We start from the raw sequence: 24908 nt of genomic DNA, 5'->3' as shown, positions 1-24908 counted from the left end.
ACCAGCTGATCGGGTTAATGGTTGACATTTCGGCCTGTTGTCACAACAAGCTGCTGTCACAGCCATCGGAACTGGGTGTGGAACTGTTACAGAAAGGAGGTGAAGAGAAGCTAACCAGGTCCGTGTTACTAACACATTAACGTTCCTTTTGTGAAATATAGACTCAGGTGATAACACGTCACAACCACCCCGTTTACATCCTGCATCAAAATGTGTTTTGGGTGATTGACTTGCAATCAGATGTTGCCTGACCACATGAGGTGAATGCACCCAAGACACATTCATTTTACTTTAGTTTAGTTTTGTGATATAATTGTGTGTGACAGTTCTGAACCAGGGAGGAAACAGCGAGGCAATTAGCAGCCATTAGCCAGTAAACACACAAAGCAGTCCTCTCCTCAGTCCTCCGCTGCGGACCTTATTCAAGACTCTCGTGGATGGAGACAAGACCAATTTAAAAGGAAGCAAACACAATGGCGGAGCTTGGCAGGTGGCTGCCGTCTTCTTCTTCTTCTATCTTTTGAGAAGACGTGACATGAGCAGAGCTGAGCGATCAGGTTGAACGATAGAGACACGCATATTAAAACCAGGTTAAAACGTAATCAGATTAAAATCATATCTAGATAGGCACCAGTTGTAAAGTGTACAAGTGACACTTTTCTATCTTACAGTTGATCCAAAATTGATCATTATAGCAGCCTATGTTATAAATAATGAAAGAGCACCATGTTCCTGCACAAACCGGAAGCAACCATCCCCCAACAAACTGCGATTTCAGACCGGCAGGTTCAAAAAGAAATAAAGATATGGTTAGACAGCTGTGAGCGTGGACTGTCGAGCTTCCCAGAGGTTGCCACAGTGTGCACACAGCTGCACCACACCGCTGCCGTGCAGAGCTGTGAGGGCTCCAACCTGGAATGTTCCAAGGGCAGCTGTAAAATTTCCTATGTAATTGAATTGCGATGAAGTCATTCAGCTGGCTGGGTATGTTCACTGCTTTCCATTCACTTAAAGTGCAGCATACACGGTGAGTCCTTTGACATTGTTACCATAGAGATGTTGTGCACTGGATAAAAAAAAGTCGACCGAGGTCCTTGACCTCAGAGTTGACTTATGATTTACGAAAGGCGCAAGGAGACAAAAAAGTTATTTTCTATGTCTTGCGCCCTCGCCTGATCAGCAATACAAATGAAGAATTTGGGAGCCGTAACAATGGAATGAATTAGGCACTTTAAAATGTTTGCATAACGAGCTCCTTGTAGCCGCAACGGTTCTCCTCTTTTTAATCACCTGCACTCTCCAGACCACCTACACCCTTCTTCATGATCAGATACAGGGCCGACGGGTTGATGTATGATCCGAGGAATTAATCTGCTAAGCCTGATTGCCATAACCGCCATGCGATTATGCACCTTGATTACTGAGTCCACCCAAAGGACAATGACGTGCCCCTGTGCACATTTTAAAGGTGCGCATAAAATTACGTGGTGATTACCCCTCAATAGATCAATCCACAGGCGAATGAGACCGCGTGGCCATATAGACAGTCTCAAGTAGTACTGTGATTATTAATAGGTACTTGAGGTGACCTGATACCTGTGGCTTGAATCAGAGAACCTGCCTGAGATCCTTGATATAAGCAAATAAATTCATTTTCATGCCCTCTGAAAGTCATTATTGGATTATTGTTGTAGAGGCAGAATTGTTTGGAGTTCAAGCATGGATAAAAGGGGTGTTGGGCTCTTCAGGGCAAACCGGGGCCGTACTTGTCCCTTTCGAGCTCCGCGTCAGACGCTCAACGGCGCCAGAAACGTCGATGGGCTTGACACAGAGGAGGGCAGCGTGCTCCAGTCATAAGCCTATATAACATAGACTTTCGATGTATGATGCAAAAGAAATTAAAACCATTTTTTGATATAGATTATGATGAAAAAAAAAGTGTGCCAATCAGAAGAAAGAGCACACAAGTAGTGAACATGAAAGTACATATCATTCTGCAGTGACACTTATCCTCGTTCATTGGGTCCATCTAATCCTTCACTGTCATTTTTAAGGATTTTTTAAAATTTTTTATTTAATCCTGAGCCAAATTACTCATTTGGTAAAAGCAGATAAATAGCCCCAATGACTTATCCAGCAGCAATCCTCCCTCAAGTGATTAATTGGATGAGACAATGAAGAAGTGAAATCACATCTGTTTATGGTTTCCTCTCCAGTTACATATGGAATACATTAGTCACACAGAAGCATTGCCTTGGATACCCCACCCCCACCCACCCCCAATGCAAGAGCCCTGATGTTAACATGTTTTCATCAGTAAAACACTGTTAAGGAGTTAATGTACCCGATGTGCTACCACTCACGGCAGACGTGCATGTTCTGAGAAAGCCTGCTTGTCAGTGGCGGTCATGTGCCCTCCCTGCACAATGACTTAATAGCCTCAGCAATTACACATTTCTACATGAGAAAAACAACAACAACAACAACAACAAACGTAAATGTCAGTCAGTGGGAAATAACTGATTTATGTCTTTTTTTAACTTAGGAAGGTTTACGACACGGTAAACGTATTTGACGAGTATGAGCTGGAACTGTACTCACATGCTGCAGATATATCAAGGACCATTTACAGTATGCAAATGTGAATTTGAGCTTTCAAATGCACAAATGCAGAAATTCCATCAATGGCCAGAGTTCAACAACTCTTCAGTCTTCAAGTGTCTGAATAATGGTCACCGGGGCTGCAAATCACTGCAATTCAAAACCTCAACCATCCATCACTGGACAATGTTTGCCTCTGAAACAACACAGGTAGAGGGAGCGCGTGCTGATGTCGGACCATGTGAGCACACTGTAAGTGATGATGAGCGGTGGACAGCAACAGAGGACGGGCACATACTATTCACAGTGTTCCATGTGGCACTTTCACACACTGGTACAGTATGTTTGTCAGCTACAGACAACGCAGGCACTAACGCACTGCCGTGGGCGAGCAGAGCTGTTTTCTGCCAGCCGACTGTGTCATGGGCACATGCATGTCATGCGTACCACCAGGGAGTAATCCAGGCCTGCGTGGTTTGCAATGCCGGACTACAAGATCTTTGGCGGTCATGAAAAGACGCGCAGATCACAAGGCATCTTGGAAACCCCACTTTATGTTTAGAAACAACATTCTTCTTCCCCGAATCGCTTGTACTCTTTGCACTATAAACAATTTGCATTTGCTTACTTAAAAACACTATTTGTACTATGCTCAAAAGTGTGCGAGTTTTACCACTTCATATAAAAACTGCAGTGCCATTTGCTTCTGTTCTTTAAATAGTGACATACAAATTCAATTGCTGCCATCAGAAGGCGACGATGGCTTGCGCCACTTTTTTCTTTCTTTCCCTCTTCCTTGAATTCTTTTTTACAAGAATACATAGACAGATTTTTTTACAAAAAGGGACGAAAAAACCCCCCATGATAATAGACCATAATTGCATTCGACAGTTGAGTGGAAATATATATTTTTATTGCAAAAAGGAATGAATGAACAAAGAAGTGAATGAACTGAGGGGAATCAGATCATATCACTGACATGGCAAGAAAATTCCCTGTTAAACGTGTTTTTCCTGCAGAGATCACCGGGGTGTTCCTGGGCGTTTTATCTCTACATTTACATCATGAGAACAGTGTTATTTGAAGTTGAGTGGATTCGGCATCACAGCACTGAGTAACAGGGTATTCACTTTAACGTGCTTGAGTCAAAAGCCCTGTGAGTCACATGGCAGAATGCCGTTGTCCAATGTTGTGCCACAGGTGGCCTGATATAACGTATATTTTGGGAAGGAACACGCTCATGTGAGCGCTCCGACGGGGGGTCTCAATGCTATGTGAAACAGATTGGGCAAAGGAAAAAAAATAGTCGTTCCATCATTCTGAACCACGGCACAAGAAACTCGCTGCTTCCAGAAAATGTTTATTTTGTTCATAAACTTTTCATAAAAATAACAACATCAATATTAATTTGAAGTATTGTAGAAAGTGTGTATGTACAAAATCTTTACTTTGAACAGTTAATATAACTTAAGGCGAGTTAAATTACTTTTTTGCAGTACGCTGTTGGTGACAATTTCACCAAACTCTCGACATTGTTTTATTTTTATTTATTCTTTTATTTTTTCATATTTTTTTCAGCATTCATTCCAGTAAAAGATGCCAGGTGTCAAGACCCGTTCATCGTCAAGGTAAACTCCACAGAAACGTGCAGCAATGTGTGCTACCTGATTACTAGTCAGATTGCTTTGCTAGTCATTTCTAACTTGATCAAACACAGTTCTGTACATACTGTAAAACCACTTTTTGTTGAAAAGCCGTACCAGTTCACATTAATGGTCCCTTTTAAATCTGGATCAGCAGTCCAGTGAAATAACTCTCATCATACCAACACGGGGATGAAGTGCGAAAAAATGTCTCTGATATCAAATTGTAACATTTAAAATATTGTGTTACTGAACAATATAGCCCTCAAAAAAACCAAGACATTATCAGTGATTTAGAATACATTTCACTTTAGAAATGACACTCAAGTGTGATAAATGTAAAATATACAGTTAGCTATAAAAATACAAAGAAGTACAGTAATACAAATATATTTATTTCCCATTTATGATATATCTTTCACAACTGTAATAATCCAAACAATTGTAACACAACACAAAGACCAATGACAGAAAACACTGACATCCAAATGATAAGGAATTCAAACGAACACTAAATCTGATTTAAAGATGGACAGCTTTATGGCCGGAGCCATAAATATATTAGCCTACATTCATGTCAATAGCCCCCACTCCGGAGTGAGGGAGTATACCTTGACAGAGGTTGATATTCCGTTTAAAGGAAAAGGGAAAGAAAACACTGACATAAACATGCATCTCAAGGAACGCAGTCCAAACCATTGCTCTAAGAATGCTAAAAAGCAACAAAACAAACAAAAAAAAAAACCCCAACTCTTAAATGGCGATAGTAATAATCAATTAAGTGCAAACCATCCAGGCTCCGAGGCGGACGGGAGGTCGGAGCTGTCCACGCGAAGAGGTGCTGAACAGCGGTCATGCAGTGTCGGAGCAAGAGACGTTGGGCTCTGACGACGGTCACAGCAGCCACGGCCACTGTGCGAGCTGTTGGTCGACGTCCACAACTGGTGCGTCCTCGCTTTGGAGTCTGCAGCGGGTCCGAGGCAGAAAACCCCCTAAACTTTCTGCTCTCCCTCTCTGCTCCTCAAAAAAAAAAACCAGTCAGTCAGTCAGTCAGTCAGTCAGTCAAGGCATTGGCGAGCCAGTCGCAGCGACCCGGGACGTCGAGTGGTGGTCAGCTGGCTTCTCCTCCAAGACGGAAAGAGCGCAATGCTTGCTGTGTGCGTGTGTGCGCGTGTGTGTGCGTGTGCGCGTGTGTGTGTGTGTGTGTGTGTGCGCGCGCGCGGACAACGTGGCCTCGTCTTCAGATGCCCTCGGGCAGAGTGAATTGCCACGCGGCGGCGGCGGCGGTCACCTGAGGCTTCAGTTCCATCTTCTCCTTCTGCTTCAGGTGAACGCGCCCGTGCCGCTTCCGCTCGTCGCTGCGGGCGAACCGCTTGCCGCACACGTCGCAGGAGAACGGCTTCTCGCCGGTGTGAGTCCTCGTGTGGGTGGTGAGGTGGTCGCTGCGGCTGAAGCTGCGCAGGCAGATGCGGCACTGGAAGGGCTTGTGGCCCGTGTGGATGCGGATGTGCCGGTTGAGCTCGTCCGAGCGCGAGAAGCGCCGGTCGCAGCTCTCCATGGGACAGGTGAAGGGCTTCTCCTTGGCGGGGCCGTGGGCGGCGGCGGCGGGGCTCTTCCGGGCCCGGGGGGCCTTCGTGGCGCGGGCGGTGTAACTCTGGGCGAAGGAGTCCGGCAACAGGGAAGAGTACAGGATGGAGTCTATGGTGCTCGGCGGGGCTGGCGAGGTGTACAGGGAGTCGCACGGATTGGCCGGCTGCGGGGGCTCGGGGAACGGCTTGAGGGCGGAGGAGAGGCCCATCGGCGGGAGGTAGCTGCTGTACAGGGGACTGGAGTAGCTCTGGGAGCAGGTGTCAGAGAAGCACGGCTCCTGTTTGATGCCCCCCTCCACTTTGAACTCCATCTCGGGGTTGTGGCAAATCGGGGGGAACGTGTCCAAAAGTTCCTTCACGTCCATCTGCTGGTCGGGGGGGAAGTCGCTCGACATGGGGAACGTCTCCGTCTGGAAGCTCGTCTCCAAACAGTCGGACTTGCCGAACGCGCCCCACTCGTAGCAGCTGCCCTCGAACTCGTTCTTGACCACGACGGGGAACGAGGCGGCCTCGGACTTGGGCTCGGCCTTCTTCTGGCCCTGCGCACCCGAGGGGCCGAAGCCGAGCTGGGAGGCGGGCGCGGGCGCGTCGTGGGCCTGGTCGTCCGGGTACCTGCGGCACGCCTGGCCCGGGGAGTAGGCGGGAGGGGCGGTTCCGGAGCAGGTGTACTGTTGCCTCTCGCCGCCGTCCATCGGCGCGGGCGACGCGTAAGTTGCCCGACTGTTGCCGATCTGGTGCACTTCTGAGAGGGGCAGGGTCGAGATACCCACGATCTCGGTGATCATGTTGAGCAGTGTCTCGGTGCTGCACGGCGCTCCCTGAGATGCCTCCACATAGAAGCTGCCGGAGTAGGCGAGCGAGGAGCAGGAGGAGGGGGTGTAGGTGTCTTTGGAGCACTCGCAGGGGTTAAAAGCGAATTCCGAGTTGGAAGCCTCGGTTTTGAGGGTCGCCGGGGCTCCTTCTGTTGGATTAGAATGAGACAAAACTTTGTCATGGCGAGCGGTTCACATCGGGGGCGTCAGTGCAGATTAGAGAGACGAAGAAAACATGGGTTACATAAACATTTGCGCGTATTTTGGCACGGGGTTATATCTCTGCGACGGCTTCACGCACACGGGTGCACGAAAAGTGTTATCTACCCCCCCCCCCCCCCCCCTCCCCCTCCCCGCCCCCGCGGTGCTCGAGAGCCAACACATTTAAATCCGCATGCATGCACATCGTGTCGAGCGCGCAGAGACGCGAGCTCACCGTGGCCGAACTGGGCAGGTGCCCCCCGCTCCGCGTCGACGTACACCGCCTGGTCGTCCTTGCGCGCGCTGTTCTCCATTCCCGCGGAGGAACTGTTGCAATTCTCAAAGTGGGGGTAAAAAGAATCTTTCGCATTCAAATCCATATTGTTCAACATAGTGATGCACGTAGAAGTCCGTCGCTCCCGGGGAAGGGAAGGGAAGGGAAGGGAAGAAGAAGAAGAAGAAGAAGAAGAAGAAAGAAGGAAGAAGAAAAAAAAAAAAAAGGGAGGAAATGTTGAACAGATGATGTGGACGGTGGCTTTCTTTCAACCTCCTCTTTCGTGGTTTTCAACAAAGGATCCAAAGTGGTCTGTGTCAAAAGGTGTAAAAAAAAAAAAGCAATTGGAGGTATTCCGTTTCGTGTCCGCTCCTCGGTAGGTGTTTGCTTGCTGTGGATTTCACATCAGCGACTTCCCCTCTCCTCCTTATATACACTTTGGCAGCTCCCTCGGCCCTCCTCCCCATTCATCAGCTCCAGTGAGAGGATTCCCCGCTGCGTGTAAACTTCATGCCCATATATGGACAGAGGATGTGACGGAGTCCCCCCGCCCCTCCCCTCGCTGCTCGCATACTAGAGAGATGGAGTCTGACGTTTCAACAAGTGGCGGCCAGTGTCGGGAGGTGGAGCGTGTTTACTGATGGCGTTTGTTTTGACACACAATCGATTTATCATTTGACTCCCAAAAATTAATATTGAAAGTAAATGAGGAAAAGATGAAGCGGGTGCTCTTTGCTATCACCCTCCCTCTCTGAAAAGATCACTCTAGAGGTGTAATATGCCAAACGGCCATCTTTTCATATTGGAGATGACACTAGGCTGTTCGTCACCTACAGGAGGGATATTCCAGTTTGGTTTTGATTATGAGAAAGCGTCGCCTTTAGGGAGGGAGGGGAGTTACGTTACAGATACAGGCGACTCTCACATGTGTTATAGTCCCAACTGGGGGATAACACAAAGTATTTTTTTTGGAGTTTGGTAGAAACTATAAGTCAATTTGATTTCTTTATATCTAATTATATTCACTTCATGATTTTGAAAAAGGCCTTTAACTCAATAAACAGCAATTATTCGATTTCGGCCACAGACTTACTGGTCAGAGGTCAGAGACACTTTTCGAAAAACCTTTTCTAAGTGTGTTCCACCAGTCAGGCTATATGTAAATACACGTTTTTATAATACTTTATTACCCTATAACATATGAAAACGAAACTCTACAATAATCTATAACACATTTTAGGAATCCATTGTGGGCCTATAGATATTAGCAGACTTAATATTGTATGCTATTTTAATGGGACAATACAACAAGCAGGGGTATTTAGCATACTATAAATATAAAAACGGACACGAAAACCAAAACATAATTCAGGGTCAGATTGACAACACTGGTGCAAAAAAAAGTTGTTTTGGAAGAATCAGGCTAAAATAGCTCCTTTTTTTTCAAGGCCTCTTTTCACCGAGGTTCATACTGCAACACACTGAAGCAACACATGACACAACTAAAAAAAACAACTAAAATGGGAGCACAGACGTATTCACAGGTTTATTTTTTGCCTGACAACTAGCTGTGCTTTGTAGACCTGACACCCAACACCGTCAATCCTTGTGTAATAGATTGAGGTGAGGACTACAAAGCCACGTGACTAAACAATGATGAATCAAATGATTTAAGGCAAAAATTCAGAAGCTCGAAACAGATAATTGTCTGTTCTCCTACAAGACTGAGTCTGTGAACTGCAGTCCAGCTCAGCTAATTTCCCCTCTCTCTACTCTACTGTACTCGTTTTCAGCAGTTGAACTGAAAGACCTCTCCTCGGCAATCCACCGCAGATTTACTTTCACAAAATCCCTTCCTCTCGTGTGGCCGCTGGATATTGTGGTCGCTCGCACCATCGGGGTGAATAACTGCAAAGCCCAGTCTAAACGAACCCCTGGCCTTTAAAAGCATTGAAGGGAGTCGATAACACCCCTGAGGTGTTCAGTGGTTGAACCCAACTGTTCACATGACATTTCAACCCCAAAGCTTTTTTTCTCTTTTTTTTCTTCTCCCTTTTTCGCATCTGTTGCCGGGTGCACTCCGTGGTCACACTTCCTATTACCAAAAGTCAATACTCTTTTATAGGACGTTGCAGTCTGCAGCAGACCTCTGGCACCAGTCGGAGGTTCAGGACCACGGATAGCGACGGTGCAGCATTCAGCCTTGTAATCACACGTGAACCGGCAGCACACACAACTTTCACTTGTGATATTGCACTGAACGGCCCCTGTGGTCCTGTATTCAACAGAATGGCAAATCTTTTGCATGACACCAATCCAATTACACCCCAGAGGACGATGGGAAAGTATTGTCACTGCTGCTGTAACGATTCTTGCCTCTTTCCTGTGGTGCATTTCTTTTCACAGGAACAACGTTCAACAGAATCACAATGTTCCTGATGCTACAACACCAGCAGGAGCCATGTAGTTTAAGTGGTATAATGTGTATAACTCACACACACACACACACACACTTAGTCGTCTGGCTGTAACAATTTTATATCCCACTTTCATAAGGATTCAAATTTATGCAAGCTACTGGCCCCTGATAGCTTTCAATCAGTATTTTAGTGAATATTTTAGTCAATGATGGAAAGTAACAATATACATGTACTAAAACAGTACTTGAGTACATGTATATGGTACTTGTATTCCTTTTCTTCTTCTTTTACTGTATATACTACATTTCTGAGGGGAACATTCTACATTTGAGTGTACTGCATTTATTACACAGCATTAGTAACAATTGCTTTTTATATAATAAAATACAACAACAAGGTTACAATATTGTTTAGATACACTGACGTGAGCCATTTTACCTCATAAGTATTTTTTACTTTCAATATTATATTGCAAATTTCTTGCTACTAATTCATTGTGCTTGTGAATGCAGGACTTATCTTGTATTATATCTATTTTATAGTGTTAAAGTGCTTAAGTAAACGATCAGAAACATTCTCCAACCACTGGTGTAAGAGCTGGTTTCCTCAGAATAGGTCACAAAAAGTGGGCATGAAGATGACAATCGGGTGAGAAAGATTAAAACTTACACCTGTCTAATGCAAACCAACACAACAGTTCTACTGTAACATTTAGCCATTTTTAGCAAAGCTGGTAACATTCTGGTTTTTGGTGACATTGTTGGAATTTTGTATATTCAATTACATGTTTACTACTGAGGTCATAGTGGTGGTGTTGTACAGAACTACATTATGTTAAGAGGTGTTTGTAAGTTTTTGTTTTTCACTACTTATATACATGAGAGCAGGAGAATACAAAGCCACATCTAAGTACAACCTCTAGACAGTTTCAACAAAAGCTGAACATTATAAAAGTAGACTTAGTGGCAGAGCAGTTGTAGCGGCTGGACTCCATGATATTGTACTACTGAGTGGATATTAGTAATTTAGACTTTATTAAAATGCAGACCGTCAAAATAGACAACGTGGGGAGGGAGAGAGCAAACGTAACAACAGATACAGGCATATAGTCAGAACCAAACCAGAAAAATTGCAACTAGCCAAGCAAGACTCCCCTAAACTGATTTTATTTTTCAGACAATTCTCAATTTTTTCTCCTTTCCATTCAATACCATAGCCACAAAACCTGTGACAAGGGCTCACCAGTGCACATGGTTGTACACCAGCGAATGTTATAAGGTGAAAAAAAAATCACTAATCATGACATTTTACCAATAATCACAGGATTTTTTTTTTTTTGGAATGCTGTAATGTGAGCTCAGATCTCAGTTCATATGAACATCATCCACGTTGTTATGGATGAGATTAACTGAACATAAGAAAGCTTATAGGGCTATATGAAATAAAATGTACTCTGTCTACTGCAGCACAAATGCAAAGCGCCTATTAGATGTAATAAACAGCCTGGTTGTACCAGACTACTCAAATTCTATGTTATTCCCTTCAATACTGAGCGGTGGACAAAGAATCAAAGGATCTCGAGTCACTTCCCCGTCATCTTTTCATGTTAGTGTATGATAATAGCATATAAGCTCTTTCGCTGCAGCAGTGACATTCTCCGGTACAAATGGTTTTCACCTCAGATGTGCACTCTAATTCTGGGCCCAGAGATGTTTAGCTTTGAGGAACTGCCTCCAAGTAATCCAGGGACTATTAAAACCAATCTGATCACACAGAGTTCAGATCACGGGATGCTGTTACGATAACTGCAGTGTGGCTAACCTCTCTCCTCCATAAAATGCCACAGCACAAGTAATGGATTTATGTAATGTTAGCACTTACTGACATTATAGCGCAGGGGTAACTCCATACCTGTGAGCGTTAAAACCAAAGCCTTTGTTTTGTTTCCTCACATCTGAGCACGGTGAGACAAATTGCTCATGTTTCTTAGTTGGTACGGAAAGAACGTGGAGCAATGCAAAGTTTCCTGGTTTAACAAGGATGTTGACTTCAAAAGAAGCTCAAAGTGCTGGCTATGGGAAGAAGATGAAACATTGCTTTCATGAAAGTATATCTTGGCACTTCCACTGAATGGATAGTTGATAAAGTAAAACCTGCTTTAATAAAAGCCCCGACCTAAAATGGGCTCTACTTGTAGTCTGTCCGTCTCATTTAACCAGTGTTTTAATCTGTGTCCACACAAGCTGATGAATTAAAGAAATCAATCCAGCTATCTAATTATTATATTATCTTTCTAATCATCTGTCTTGGTTAATCATTTAGTCATTTAATGAGCAAAGAGCTTCCAAATAATGGGCACGCACTGTGACATTAATGTGTATAGATAATGCATATTTGAACAGGAATAAGAGTCTTTGTGCTTTATGCTCATTTCAGCCGGCTCACATGCTCACAATGTCAGCGCTAGCAAGCTTATTGTTCATGCCAAGTTCACCATCTTGTATTAGTTTGGGAGTTTGCTTGTTAGTTTACATACCAACATTTGCTAATTAGCATTAAACAGAAAGTACAGTTGACGCTGAGGGAAATGTCTCTCTGGTGAACTACATGAAGGGTCAACGCCCTAGCATGATAACAATTTATTCTTAGAATTGTTGGTCATAAGTTTCATGGCAATCCCTTGGAAAGTTGTTAACATCATGGCGGCACTATACAGGACAAGTCACAAGGATTTCTCATCCAGACATCATGCATGTCTGTATATTATATATAAGTTTTTGGTGGACCTGCCGACCGACCAACATCACTACCACTAGAGCCCAGCCACTATGTGTGACTAAAAATGCTCATGCACAGCAAAAACTACATGAAATAAAGTAGATATTGCAGAGTAGTCCGTCTCTACATGCTTAAAAATGTCCTGACATCTCCAGACCCCATGCACATTGAAACTGTCAAACCAAAAATGTATAATCTTTTTTTGATCACAATATTCTGTTTATATTTTATATATATATATATTTTTTAAACTTTTTTGTTTTTAAATAGTGTTAATGTAAACCTCTGGCTGTGTTATTTTCAGGCTCACTCCTGGACAGGGTGTGGGAGGCTGAGTTCCCGAGTTGATGGGGCAGTGAGGAGTGACTGCCCTCTGACATCACCACCTGCCAGATGAAAGCTGTTTCAGACAGTAATGTCTGTTGTATATTTTGACTTTTAATATTATTCTTAAGAGTTGTGATAATAAAAGGGGCCGCCACGCGGACAACACTGACATTCTGCTTCACACATCTGAGGATGAACACAGGCTGCGGAATGTTGATTTTGCTAAACTGTGTAACAGTCGAGCTATTGACAAAAACAAAAGGCACATCAATAGATCATATTACACCTAATTTCTGTTAGGTACATGTTTGTTTTAGATTTTTAATTTTTTTTTTATTTTGACTAAAAGCCAGAGGTGAAGAGAAACCATTCAGCATTACGCATAAAGATCAGCTATAATTTGCTATTCTTATAGATATCTTTATTGCCATTGTTTTGAAAAAGAATTCTGGTTAGAAATCGAGTAGAGGACTTCGACTGGTTATTGAAAATCAGTCAGTTTCTCATCCATGTATTTCCACTGGGAATTCTAAATTTAGTCGACAGTCCAGCCGCTTTGTCTTTTGATTTTCTCAACCGCTTAAGACCCAAACAAACTTCTGTCTCAAGACTATTAGATTTGAGGCGTTGGTTGGTTTGTCACATCCACATCCCTCGACAACAACATGAACGAGAGTACTTTTGCACTCAGTAAATCTTGCTTCAAAATGAAACGTACCTCACATGAGTGACAGTACAGCTCCTCAAAGTGTCAAAGCCTTGGCATTCTGTCAAGCCACAGTGTTTGAATGTAAATAATAGAAGAAACCTGATCCGTACCAGGAAATCCACTGAGATGCAGAGGCTGTCGTTGCTGTTTAGAATAAAAAAGCACTTAAACCTTGCATGATCTGGAGAGGTTAGCAAGACACAATTTTTAAAAAAAAAGGAAGGCTACAGCTTTGTCTATCCTTACAGAAATGAAATGCACATTTACATTCAGCCTCAAGTGCTGTGTTGCACTTTTGACAAATGCCTTTTTAAAGTTTGTCGAAGCAAAGCAGATTTGTTGGAGCAATCCAACGAAAGCAAGGGTTGCACAAGAGCTGGAGAAATCCATCTACCTCCCCCAAATCACATTTTGACAGGTCTTACAGTCAAATCTCCCCCAGGGCACTAGATGAGGGAACATCTTAAATCTAAACCTGGATACAATAGGACCTGTAAGACACCGCAAAATGGATTGGGAGTGCTAAAACCACAGAAACCTCTGCCGGAAACACGACTTTCTATAAATACAAGATACTCGCCTCAGCTGCCAAGTTCGTTATTTTCTCTGCCTCTCTCTCTCGTTTTTCTCTCTCTCGCTCTGTAATGTTGGGCTCTGCATAGTTATATATACTACATCATCACTCAAACACTGGGCAATTGACAGAAAAATAGCACAAATAAGAAAAATAAAAGCAGCGGAAGCGTGGTTCTTCTTTTGAAGGAACATCTCCATCCTGCTCTTCCTCCGAGAGTGGGAGTGGGTTAGGGAAGCCCGGTACCAGGCCCCGATGCCGCTGCTGCTGTTGGTGTGGCAGGTTTCCCGTGCGATCCAAAAATACTTTCACACTCGCCCACTTTGGTCCCCAGCCGCCTGTACTCTTTGGTTCTACAACAGGGATGGGTGAGAATCACATTCAGCTCTCCAATCGTGATTGCGGAATGCCCCAGTGATTCTTTAACCATGCCCCCAGACTCCTCCACACACACTGCACTCGCATGGCTCCCACCTTGCCCTCTTCTCTGTTGGATCCATGCTCGCAGCACTCTGACAGTCAAATTCTTGGGCCTGATCCAGCCACTGCACCTGCTGTTACCTAACCGCCTGTACATCTTGAAGAGAAATCAATGTAATAGAGCAGTGGATTTGTTTCAGTTTGAAAAAAATGTTTGATTAACTGTAGATTTAGCGTCAAGCAAGCAAGTATCTAGTTTATTTGCTTTATCAGATAAAATCCCCTGAGACTGAAACTCAATAATGTCCAATAACAAAAATCACTATCATGCAACATGGGACTAATTGCAAAACTTTTGACCAGCAGAAGGTAATAGGTCTACATATTCTAGTCTCTGACTCATCTGCACCCACACTGATTTCTATTTGTTGCTCTTTCTTCCATCCAATGACACCACAATGTGTATGAAAAGATATGATTGTTAATAATTGGAAAAGCATCGCTCCCATGACCGCTTCATTGATGCACATGCGGCCATTATGGGGACATGCAATGCAAACAGATTCAAACAAATGGCCTAGCTAACAGCAGACATGTGAGGAAACAGATGAAGAATGTTGAGAGCTTGCAGCTAACAAAAGTAACTATGGAAACGGCCAGCTCTACATTGCACTAGCTTCCACAGCTCTCTCCAGAAATAAAAACTGTTGGGCTCAGAGCGAATCAGGTAAAGACAAAAGATCGCGGGTGAACCTATTTATAGTGAGCCTTACATAACATACATAGACCTATGTTGGCTGAGGCAAGTTTGGTGCTCAGCAGTGAGCTTCTGCGGAGGGGGGGGCAAAGGCAGGGTAGTGAGAGCTGGCGACTGCTCGATCCTGGAGGGTATTTCACAGAAAGACAAGACGTCTAAACAGCAATTAGAGAGGAGGACTTGCTGTTTTGATGTCAGGGAGAACAAACACCGTGACACTGTCCTGGGAGGGTAGTGATGTCAAAGCAGGAGTACCGTGAACAACATTAACAGGCAATGAGATAATGAAAATTGACTCATTGCACGGTTCATAACCACGGGGCTCAAGAAGTGCATGGCCAGTTTGCCCTGATGTCTTGTAGAATTGTATGGGAGGTAAAAGAAGGAAAAAAGAAAAAGTTGGCTCAGAGGAGACTTCACGCACGCGGGCGCACGCACACACGCGCACACGCGCACACACACACACACACACACACACACACACACACACACACACACACACACACACACACACACACACACACACACACACACACACACACACACACACACACACACACACACACACACACACACACACACACACACACACGTATCACTGTGTGGCCTCAGGACAAAACATCTGACATCTCCAGTGAGATAATATGAACATACAAGCCCACATACGCTCAGAGAACCTGTGTGAGAGCCGCTGCAATGCAACAGCAGCGATCATCTAGAAATAAAACCTGCCACCATATCTTAAATCCAAATTGAGCCATTAGCATAATTATCCACTTATACTGCTTTAATTCCAAGTAGCTCTCCAGTGTAAGTAAAATGATAGCTAAGCTGTATTCAAAGAGCCTCTTTCCCACTCACAAATGCCTTATTAATTAGCTCCCTCTAGCATAAGTTCCCGGTAATTACATTCAATACAGCAGCGAGTGCCTCGGCAGGCTGGGGAGGTGGTGGTGAGTCTAACCACTGTTTAACAATTTTCTAGTTACTCGGGAGATTCACGACGATTTTGATCACCGAGCTGCGGCCATTTGGACAGCGCATTCACTCCATTTCCACTGCTCTCTCTCACAGCCAATTCATTGGCTGTTGGCAATCTCAAAACATTCACTATATATATATTCACGCCCTGATAAGGCTGGGATGATATGCAAATGAACACTCCCTGACTCATCTGTTTATTATGCAGTCACATTAGTTAGCTCTGATGCTGTTTGGCTATTATCCCATCTCGCTGTGAAAAAAGGGTCTTGGGTGAGGGGGATGGATTGCGCAGTGAGTGCTTTAGTCACACAGACTGTCAGCACTCTTCAAAGAAATAAATGCATTTTAGACCGTAGTTGCATTGAGGGGATGTGGAATCCATTTCCTCTGAGAGAAACGGCAAAAAGGCAGAGGATATGGCTCATCTGTGCCCAAATCCCTCGAAGTCAAAGGGTCAAACGATGAGCTCGTGTCTCCCACGACTGAGCCCCAAAAGCATCATTGCACATTACATACGCACATTGTTGACAATTCAGTCAACTGCATGTTTCGCAATGTTAAGAAAAATCCTACAAGATTGATCTGAGAGCTTTTTCGAGATGAGCACAATCACTAAGTGAGATTTATTTGCATTGCTGTTGATTTTACAGTATCTACAGTTGTCATGAATAGAGAAGCTGAGGGGCATGGTGTGTCTTCTGATAAATGTGGTACTACCAATCTGTGGCTTCACAGCCAATCTGCTGTTCCTCTAACTGACAGAGAGACTATTTTTAGTCATGCAGCCTGAATGCACCGTGCTAAGCCCTTAACGATACAACTGCTCATCTAGCCCATTCAGAGGTTGGACCCCCAGTGGTCATACAAGAGAGACAGAAAGCCAGCATCAGTGCTCTCGGTACCAATGTTTTATATTTGGTGTCAAAGTATTAATAGGAACTGTATGCCCCGGTCTGTGAATATACGCCAGCATATAAGCATTGGCTATCCGTGCCTTTTCATGACGACTAAGCAGCAAGCCTTCACAACAACTGCGCTCCATGGAAACCATGCAAAAAAAGAAATAACTTGCAGCAGATTGACGTCAGCTTGAGGCCTTCAAATCTGCCATCTGACAAAAGACAGAGTAGCAGGCTGCTGTACTTGAGGTCAGTGTGTTGAAGCCACTGTCTGCTTTGACTGACTGTGAGTGTTGAGATCTTTGTGAACACGTGAGGAGTTGTTAACAGCAAGTTGAGTAAAAGATCTTTACATACAAGACAGGCACAGTTTATGTCACTAACTGAAAACAGGAAGCAGGTAAAAAAATGTTGACTGCTTAGAAATACTGAGAAGGTCAGTAGAATTTCTGCTACTCTTTACATTGAGTATGATGTCAAAATATCCTGGCTCTCCAATGTCAAATGTACAATAAATAATACATGTTTGTATTTCTTCAATAGTATGTACTCTATAAGGCATGAATTTTTATGAATTTTAGAAAGACTTGTAAAATAAGAGAAAAAAGAGACGTAGTGAGATTTCACCTGGAGAAAAGAATGAGAAACTGGAAAGGACAATTCTTTTGTTTTTGTTGTACACTGTCGGCGGTCCGGTGTGAAGGAGAGTCAAGGTCTGAGACTGAACAAGCAAGCTCCAATTATAAAGGAGGTGGAAGGCAACTTTCTGCCTCTATCATTTCAAGCAGGAGATTCTAGCTGCACGTTTAAATCAAAAAAGCAATTTGCTTTTGTCAGTGGGGGAAACATACCAAAATTACCAAACAAAGCGCAATACGACAAAAAAGTTATTTAAACTTTTTATTGTTTTTAACAAAGCATGACCAATGTCACAGTCCATGATGTAATCCCTGCCAGTCTGAGTTTTTTGTTGTTTGTTAATGTAGGATACTAAAATTGCTTTAACTTTTAGAAGCAGCAATTTGAGAAATGTTGAGCAAGAGTAGAATGTTTTAAAATCAAAAGCTCATTCATTATGAACCAAGAACAAATGATTACTGAAAGGGTAGCACAAGTAAAAATGAATTCTCTTATTTGTCAAGTGAAAGCAAAAACACTGTCATTTAAGTGTTTTGCTTTCCCTTGACAAATAAGACAATTAATTTACCCCACTTAGAGAAGTGGATCACCAAGTGAAGCCATGTAGGCGGTTGAAGGTGTCAGGAATATGATTTCTGTAAGTAAAAATCATCTTAAGTGCATAACTGAAGCACTAGACGGTGCATGGCTCAACATACAGCGAAGTTAGGGTAGCTGCACTTGCCATTCAGGGAAATACCTGTGAGAAAACTATTTTAAATTAAGGTTCAATGTGGAAGTGAGATCATGAATGCCATTTTTTTAAGCTGGATCTTCTTCGTACAGTTTTTTTTACAGTACAATATACCTATAACACCTGATCATTATGTCGTTTCGATCACATCCAAATACGTGAAGGCCAGTATCTTAGAAAATTAGATGAAAACTACAGAATCAGTATTGTTCAGCCATCATTAATACTGTCAATGCTGACCAGCCAGTAAAGGGGTGGCTTCCTTGGCCCCTGCCAGTGCTGTCATTGTACTGTTCCCAGATATATCCTGTTTCCAGATACTGTCTATAAACATTATTGATAATGTTAGTCCTGAGTTCTTCATAAAGAGCAGCTGCCTTTCCTTGGTATGGACCTTCTTTGTTTCTGTAGTGATGGAGGGCTCTCACTGCCAAGTAGTTGATGTTAATCCAAATCGGGCCCCTCCAGTAGGGGGCATCATGCTCTGTGTTTCGTTTCATATACATGGTATCGGCCTTGGAGAGTGAGCGCAGGCCATAGGGTGTCCACAGCTTATCGGAGTCTCTGATGTCTCGGAAGATATGCTCTAGTTTAGGCGAGGCAGGTTGGAGGATCTGCAGTAAGAAGGGGAACAAGCTAACGTAACCCAAAGCATTGACATACTGCAGCTTGGGGGCCTTGCGGACTGAGCGCACAAGGCGAGCCACGGGGAACTGATGACGTGGTTGTCCAGGTGGTACGTACACTTTCTCCTGCTGCAAAGACACGGCTTGGGTGTGGTTGCCAAAGTCGCCGAAAGCACGGAGTTGTTCCGACCAGTGGAGCTCATTCAGCAGGTTGTTGTCACAGAGAACTTGGTGAGAAAGTTCGTAGTCCTGATGGGGCTCGCCAAGAAGCCGAGCGACACTAGCCATTATGCCTGAGGACAAGGCCATCCAGCAGTGTAAATCAACATGCCGCTCATCTGCGGATGGGTGCGATGCTCGAGGGTAGTCATCCAACCCTGAAGTCAGGGTCTTGGGATTGAGGAACAGATTGGTGTCCTTGTCACGTCCACGCCAGCGATAGGAGTTGGGCAGGGGTCCTGTCTGTGTGGTGTTGTACCATTCAAACCAGGTTTTCAATCTGGGGAAGAGCCGCCGGAGAAAAGGCAAAGTTGGCTGGAAGGCTGCCTTGTCGGGATTATCAGAGAACTGTTCAATAAGTTTCTGAAGAGCTAAGAAAAGAGTAGGTGGGTTGGCATTCTCATTTCGCTGAACTACAAACTCAGCAGGGACCTTACTGCGAGCCTCATCTCCCAGGATCTGCTCACGGGGGATCCAGCCTTCCACATTCATTAGGTCTATCCAGTGGGCAATAGCCTCCCTTGACACCTGGGGATCCCACTTACTGAGCAGCAGCTGGTGAAAACCCTCATCCCAGAGGAATCCTCTGGGGAAGAAAGAACGTGACGGTACGGCGGTGAATAAAGCACCTTCCGGGTACAGGAGCGGGTACTCATTGTAGACTGACTGCACCACTGACTGGCCATGAAAGTAGCCCATTCCACCCAACATGTTGCTTAACGCTGCCTTACCAAATCGAACATGTGCCTGGCTAAAACCTTTGCTCTCAAGCCCAAAGGTCCTCTCAAACTTTGTGTCAAACTCAGCTTTTCTGTTCTCCAGCTCCTGGGTCATGATTGAGCCCACCAATTGGTTGGGACGACGGTGGAAACTTCCAGACTCAAACAGAACTTCTATCTGGAACGGCATTTGGACGGTCACCTGGTGAACCACAAAATCACTCTCTTTCCTCGTGTCGGGAGGCTTCTGTTGGTTTTGGTGATGGGGAGGCTTGTAGGTGTCTACAGCAATGTAATGCCTCTTCTCCCCAGAGGGAAGGTTGTAGACAAACCTGTGGTTCAGACTGTGCCTCACAATCTCAGTCAGCTTCTCCAAGCCAGGAGACACAGTCTTAAGATAGTTGTAACTGAAAAGGTAAGACACCATTGTTAATTGTCCTGTTTTTTCAGATCTATGAAGCAAAGGCAGTCATACAAACCTTCAAACATTGCTGCTCTATAAATAATCTTAACTGCACTATGCACTAGCTATGCTCAGGTAGCCTAAGCATAATGTATCTTAGCCTCTGCTGTCTCATGTTGTACCGATGACAGAGTTTAAACGACTGGTCACGCTCCTTCTTACACTAAATCATCTATCTCCCTACAGTAACTCCTATTTCATACAATTGTTATCATCTCTATCAGTGCATACTGGACCTTTCGATTCTTCTCTGGCCCTCATGAACGTGTGAAATATTTTCTTTCCCTGTGAATGCTGTTAGCAGATCGAGCTTACAGTCTTGTTCTCAAGAATTACTACAACAGTTCTTTCTGAAAGGGGATAATACGCTTCAGTGATTAAATGGCAGCTGTGCTGTTTCAGAAAAAAACTACATACACACATATATATGTACATACACGCACCCATACATACATACACATTCGCTCCACAACTGGACAAACCTTCCTTAGTCATTTAGACAACGACCTTGGTGTCCTCTTTTAAAAACCCATTTTTATAAAATTGGTTTAGATTAGAGTTTTGGTTTTGGTTTAGGCTTAATCACTGATCTTTTCCTAAAGGTTTTTATTGTCTTTTGGCATTGACTTTTAAAAATTGTAATTTTACTCTATTTTCTGTTTGTGTGTGAAGGTCTTTGTAAACCTTTTTTGGAAAATATGAAAAATATTGGATATTGAAAATCCTGCATTTACTGCCATCTAGCAGTTGCTTTTTTTCTTCTTTCTTTTACCTTCCCTGTAGTTAAGTATAGGATCACACTACAATAGAACTTAACATTAATACTGTATCATCAAAAGTGTAAAAGACCAAACGTCTGATTCTGGGAATTTAGAAAGGTGAAATCAGACAATTTTAAGGGTCACTTCAACTGCTATAAAAGGTGCTTTGTGAAATGAATAAGATTTATCAACCTTTTTTTCTTTTTTCTTTCCTCACTGAAAATTGAACCATTTGAATCGGCACTCCAAAAAAATAACTATATTCTGTTCAGTTAGAAAGTTAATTAGTCTCTGTCATTCAACACTGTGTTCCCTCTGGCATTCTTGATGATGATCCCTTCCCTTTGAAGGTGCTGCTGATTTTACCGTTCAGTCCTGTATTTATTTAATTTACCTGGCATATTTGGCGCTGGATAATTCCCCAATAACAGGCTTTCGGAAGGTGATCTTAAAGTTTCCGAGCTCCTCTGAGAAACCAGTGATGGATGCAAGGCGGTTTTTCTCCTCGACGTGAGCCTCCAGTGAGCCCTGTGTGTCTGCTGCTGCGTAAAACATCAAGGAGATGACTGGCGCTTGAGGGGCAGAGCTCTGGTGGGTAAAGGAAAAGAAATTAGCATCCTAACATCATCGTTATTTCATACAGAATAACCATTGACTGTGATATCCATGGGAAAAAAAAAGAAAAAATGTGGGTAATGGATCATCTGCACATATACTCACATGCTGCTTGGCAGTGATCCTCCAGGTCCAGTCTCCTCCGTGATCCCCTCCCATCCTCTTGACAAACTCTGTGGTCAGGGTGAAGTCGTTGTCTCGGATTTCCTGGACACCAAAGGTGATCCCATCATGCATCAGCCAGCCATAGCCTTGCAAACGATCCCCCTGCTCACAAGTGTGCCTCAAGTTTACGTCCATGTCAGAAAACTGACGCATCCACATCATGCCTGGGGGAGATATGATGGTGATGTTGATTAAATTTGGTCGTAAAGCACAGATGATTCACAAATGAAGCTTTTAAATTATGCTTCTTACTGTGTGACAACAATCTGAAAAAGTGCCAGGTCTCATTTCCCTTACTGTTATCTTATCAAGTGCAATAAAACACAGACAATCTGATCACGACATAAAAAACGACAATCATGTAAAATATACAATCCTACCAACCTGTCACCATGGACTTGGGACTCCTGGTTTTCATGCCAAAGTAGACCTGCGGCCTGTATGAACCCCAGAACCTCTCCGAGGAAACCTTGGCACTGCTGCTATTCGCATCCAGGACGGGATGTGACTGGTGCAGAGTCACCACCCTTTTGGCCAGGCTGGACCGCATGTAGAGGGCATAAAAGAACCAGATGAGACTGAATATGCAAAGGCCGATAGAGATGTTGATGAAAACTTTGCCGATGTCAGTTTTCTTTTTCTTCTCCTTGCGGTGAAATGCAGAGGGCTTCTCATCTTTCCTCGGAGGGGGAGCCGCCTCACTGGTCACCACCCTCTTCCTCTGCCTACCCATCCTGCCCTTCTGAAGCTGGAGACAAGAGGAGGAAGATATTAAGATTTTAAAAATTTTGTTTTGTGTGTGGCTGTGTCAAAGGAACTGTTTAAAACAATGCTTCCTTTTAGTTTGTCCATTCCATTTAATAAAATCATCATTTGTTTGTTTGATTATTTAGTTATAGGATAGTGAGAAAGAAATATATGAACAATACAATAAGTTTACAGCTGAAAAATTCATCTTAAATGGATTACTGAATGGGCCTTCCAGGCACAGGCCACAGGACCTTTAAACAAGCTGTTACATGAAGTGTCCTATTAATATTGCTCCTTGTAAGCTCGACCCAATTGCCCAAAAAGAGACACAAAACAAGAATATATTGACACAAAATCACTTCAGAGACAAGACACAAAATGGGTAACTGAAGATGAAAAATGCAGGCGAAACCGCCCGTTATCAGGATTCCCTCCTACATTTAATGGCTCCTTCCAATCCTGCTCATGCACGGACGGATGGACAAAACATAACCTCCTCGGCAGACGGCAGAGGTAACAAAAAAATAAATGCAAAACAACCACAAAGATAAAACAACTAGAGAGAGCCGCAAAGAACAAGCATAGCTAGACAAAAACAAATCACAAGGAAGAGATGTTAAACGGCTACAAAAGACTCGTCTCTCTCTCATGTTGGATGAGAAGGGGCCCTTTAATATGTCTGTGCCCAAGGGGCCCCACTGTCTCATCATCACTCCTTTCTAAATTGGACACTTTCTAAATTGGACACTTTCTAAATTGCCCCAAATCTAATTTGGAACTTCTTTACTGCAATTTCTTTCTTTTAAACTTATATATCTGCAATAGGCTAATATCTGGCAGTATAGCTGCCTAACCACGTATCTACCTAGCTCTAATATCAATGAGGACAGATTACTATATAATTATGTATCATAATTTCATCTTTAGATAAATATGACATTTGACAACCCATATACTGATGGATTTTTTTTTAAAAAGGACAAAAAATAGGTCAAATGAAACGTGATCGATTATCTTGTGGTCGACTAACCGACTCATTGTTGCAGTCAGTCAGGCTGTGTGTATCTCGTGCTTGGTTTAGCAAGGTGCCCGGATCACCTGGCAAGCGACCGAGCGAACGTTTTAATGTATTTCAACACAACTGTTATTGATATTTAGAGCACAGTCATAACTATTGACATTTTATGAGATCGAATGCGTCCATACCATTTCTGTGGTGAAGCCGTTTGTCTCTGGCTACAGCGGTCTCGCTGGACTTAACCTTACACGGTGTATGACGATGGCAGAACCACGTGCTGCCATGTCGCCGACCGTTGACCTCAGCTTGCAAGAAAAAACGATTCCTCAATTTTCAAATAACCGACACCTGCTTTTACCCGGAGCACGTTCAGCCGGGACCCGCCGATCCGCCCCGGTAATGCAACGTTGCCACAGCACAGAGAGGCTGCACGCTAGTGGTGCCGCGGCACTAACGTCAGGGTTTTAGCCACCGACGACCAGCTGTCGCGATGTAAAGCGGCTTTAATAAGTCTGCAGCTCATAAAATGTGCTTCCAGGAAGTAGTTCTGGCTCAGTGTCCATTGAGAAAGTGATTACCGACCTGTCAAAACACCAGAGTATCAGCTGCTCATCCTCCGTTGCTAGCTAACTAGCCACTTCCTGGTTCGGCGCTCGCTTCCACTGACGTGTACGCTCTGCTCCATGTGCTGCGTTCACGTAGCGTCGGCGAAAATGGGAAGAGCGAGGAAACGTGAAGGGAAATACATGTTGTCACTGTGGATTCTTTTTTTCTTTTAAACACATTAATGCAGCGCTTTGTCACCGAATGTGCCCATGTCTTGTATTTGGACTCAAACATATTGGTGCCAAAAATGAAAAGTGTGAAAAATGCTAAAATATTGTTCATGAAGTATTCAGTCATCCGTGAGTGTATAAAATGTTATTATTAAAGACCGAAGTCAGTACACAAAATTATATCATAGTCACTTTCTATTTTTTGGTCCTCCCGTAAAAAGTTGGCTGAAATGTCACTTTAGGTTCTTAGCCTTCACTATGTACTGGACAGGAGGTGCGTGAACATTTCATAGATAGTTTTCCTTCTGACAAAAAACAAAACAAAAATAAGAGGACATCATTACTGTTGAATGTTGATGAATGCCAGTCTTATTGAAAGACCTATTGTATTTTAATTTCTACAACTACATAAAACATTTTTATTCATCTTACATCT

The 24908-nt window shown here is 43.6% G+C and overlaps 2 protein-coding genes across 4 annotated transcripts; both read right to left on the bottom strand.

Moving 5' to 3' along the window:
* Positions 1-3948: 3948 nt before the first annotated feature.
* On the bottom strand, positions 3949-21673 carry LOC118312700 (early growth response protein 3). Of its 2 annotated transcripts, none has more exons than XM_035637529.2 (2): positions 21543-21673; positions 3949-6794 (listed from the first exon to the last, which is right to left on the bottom strand). In XM_035637529.2, the coding sequence occupies exons 1-2, from the start codon at positions 21547-21549 to the stop codon at positions 5485-5487; spliced, it is 1317 nt and encodes a 438-aa protein (XP_035493422.1). In that variant the 5' UTR covers positions 21550-21673; the 3' UTR covers positions 3949-5484. The 2 variants fall into 2 exon arrangements, with proteins under 2 accessions (XP_035493422.1, XP_035493421.1); XM_035637528.2 differs by lacking the exon at positions 21543-21673 and adding an exon at positions 7082-7559.
* mogs (mannosyl-oligosaccharide glucosidase) lies at positions 17876-24416 on the bottom strand. Of its 2 annotated transcripts, none has more exons than XM_035637527.2 (5): positions 24279-24416; positions 22313-22676; positions 21869-22092; positions 21543-21736; positions 17876-20331 (listed from the first exon to the last, which is right to left on the bottom strand). In XM_035637527.2, the coding sequence occupies exons 2-5, from the start codon at positions 22659-22661 to the stop codon at positions 18561-18563; spliced, it is 2538 nt and encodes an 845-aa protein (XP_035493420.1). In that variant the 5' UTR covers positions 22662-22676; positions 24279-24416; the 3' UTR covers positions 17876-18560. The 2 variants fall into 2 exon arrangements, with proteins under 2 accessions (XP_035493420.1, XP_035493419.1); XM_035637526.2 differs by lacking the exon at positions 24279-24416 and adding an exon at positions 23885-24239.
* Between the last annotated feature and the right edge of the window lie 492 nt (positions 24417-24908).

This window comes from Scophthalmus maximus, chromosome 8 (assembly GCF_022379125.1).
Source record: "Scophthalmus maximus strain ysfricsl-2021 chromosome 8, ASM2237912v1, whole genome shotgun sequence".
In the NCBI taxonomy this organism is placed as follows: domain Eukaryota; kingdom Metazoa; phylum Chordata; class Actinopteri; order Pleuronectiformes; family Scophthalmidae; genus Scophthalmus; species Scophthalmus maximus.
Note: the sequence above shows the minus strand (reverse complement) of the source record. Positions and strands in the feature narration are given on the sequence as shown.

What these genes read in the sequence shown, in the direction of transcription:
- LOC118312700 (XM_035637528.2), bottom strand. Translation starts at nt 7,238, where the DNA reads ATGTTGAACAATATGGATTTGAATGCGAAAGATTCTTTTTACCCCCAC. An exon ending in ACCTGCCCAGTTCGGCCACG is followed by an intron (nt 6,795 to 7,081) that starts GTGAGCTCGCGT and finishes CTAATCCAACAG; the next exon opens with AAGGAGCCCCGGCGACCCTC.
- mogs (XM_035637526.2), bottom strand. An exon ending in GGATCACTGCCAAGCAGCAT is followed by an intron (nt 21,737 to 21,868) that starts GTGAGTATATGT and finishes TTTACCCACCAG; the next exon opens with AGCTCTGCCCCTCAAGCGCC. An exon ending in TCCAGCGCCAAATATGCCAG is followed by an intron (nt 20,332 to 21,542) that starts GTAAATTAAATA and finishes TTACCTTTTCAG; the next exon opens with TTACAACTATCTTAAGACTG.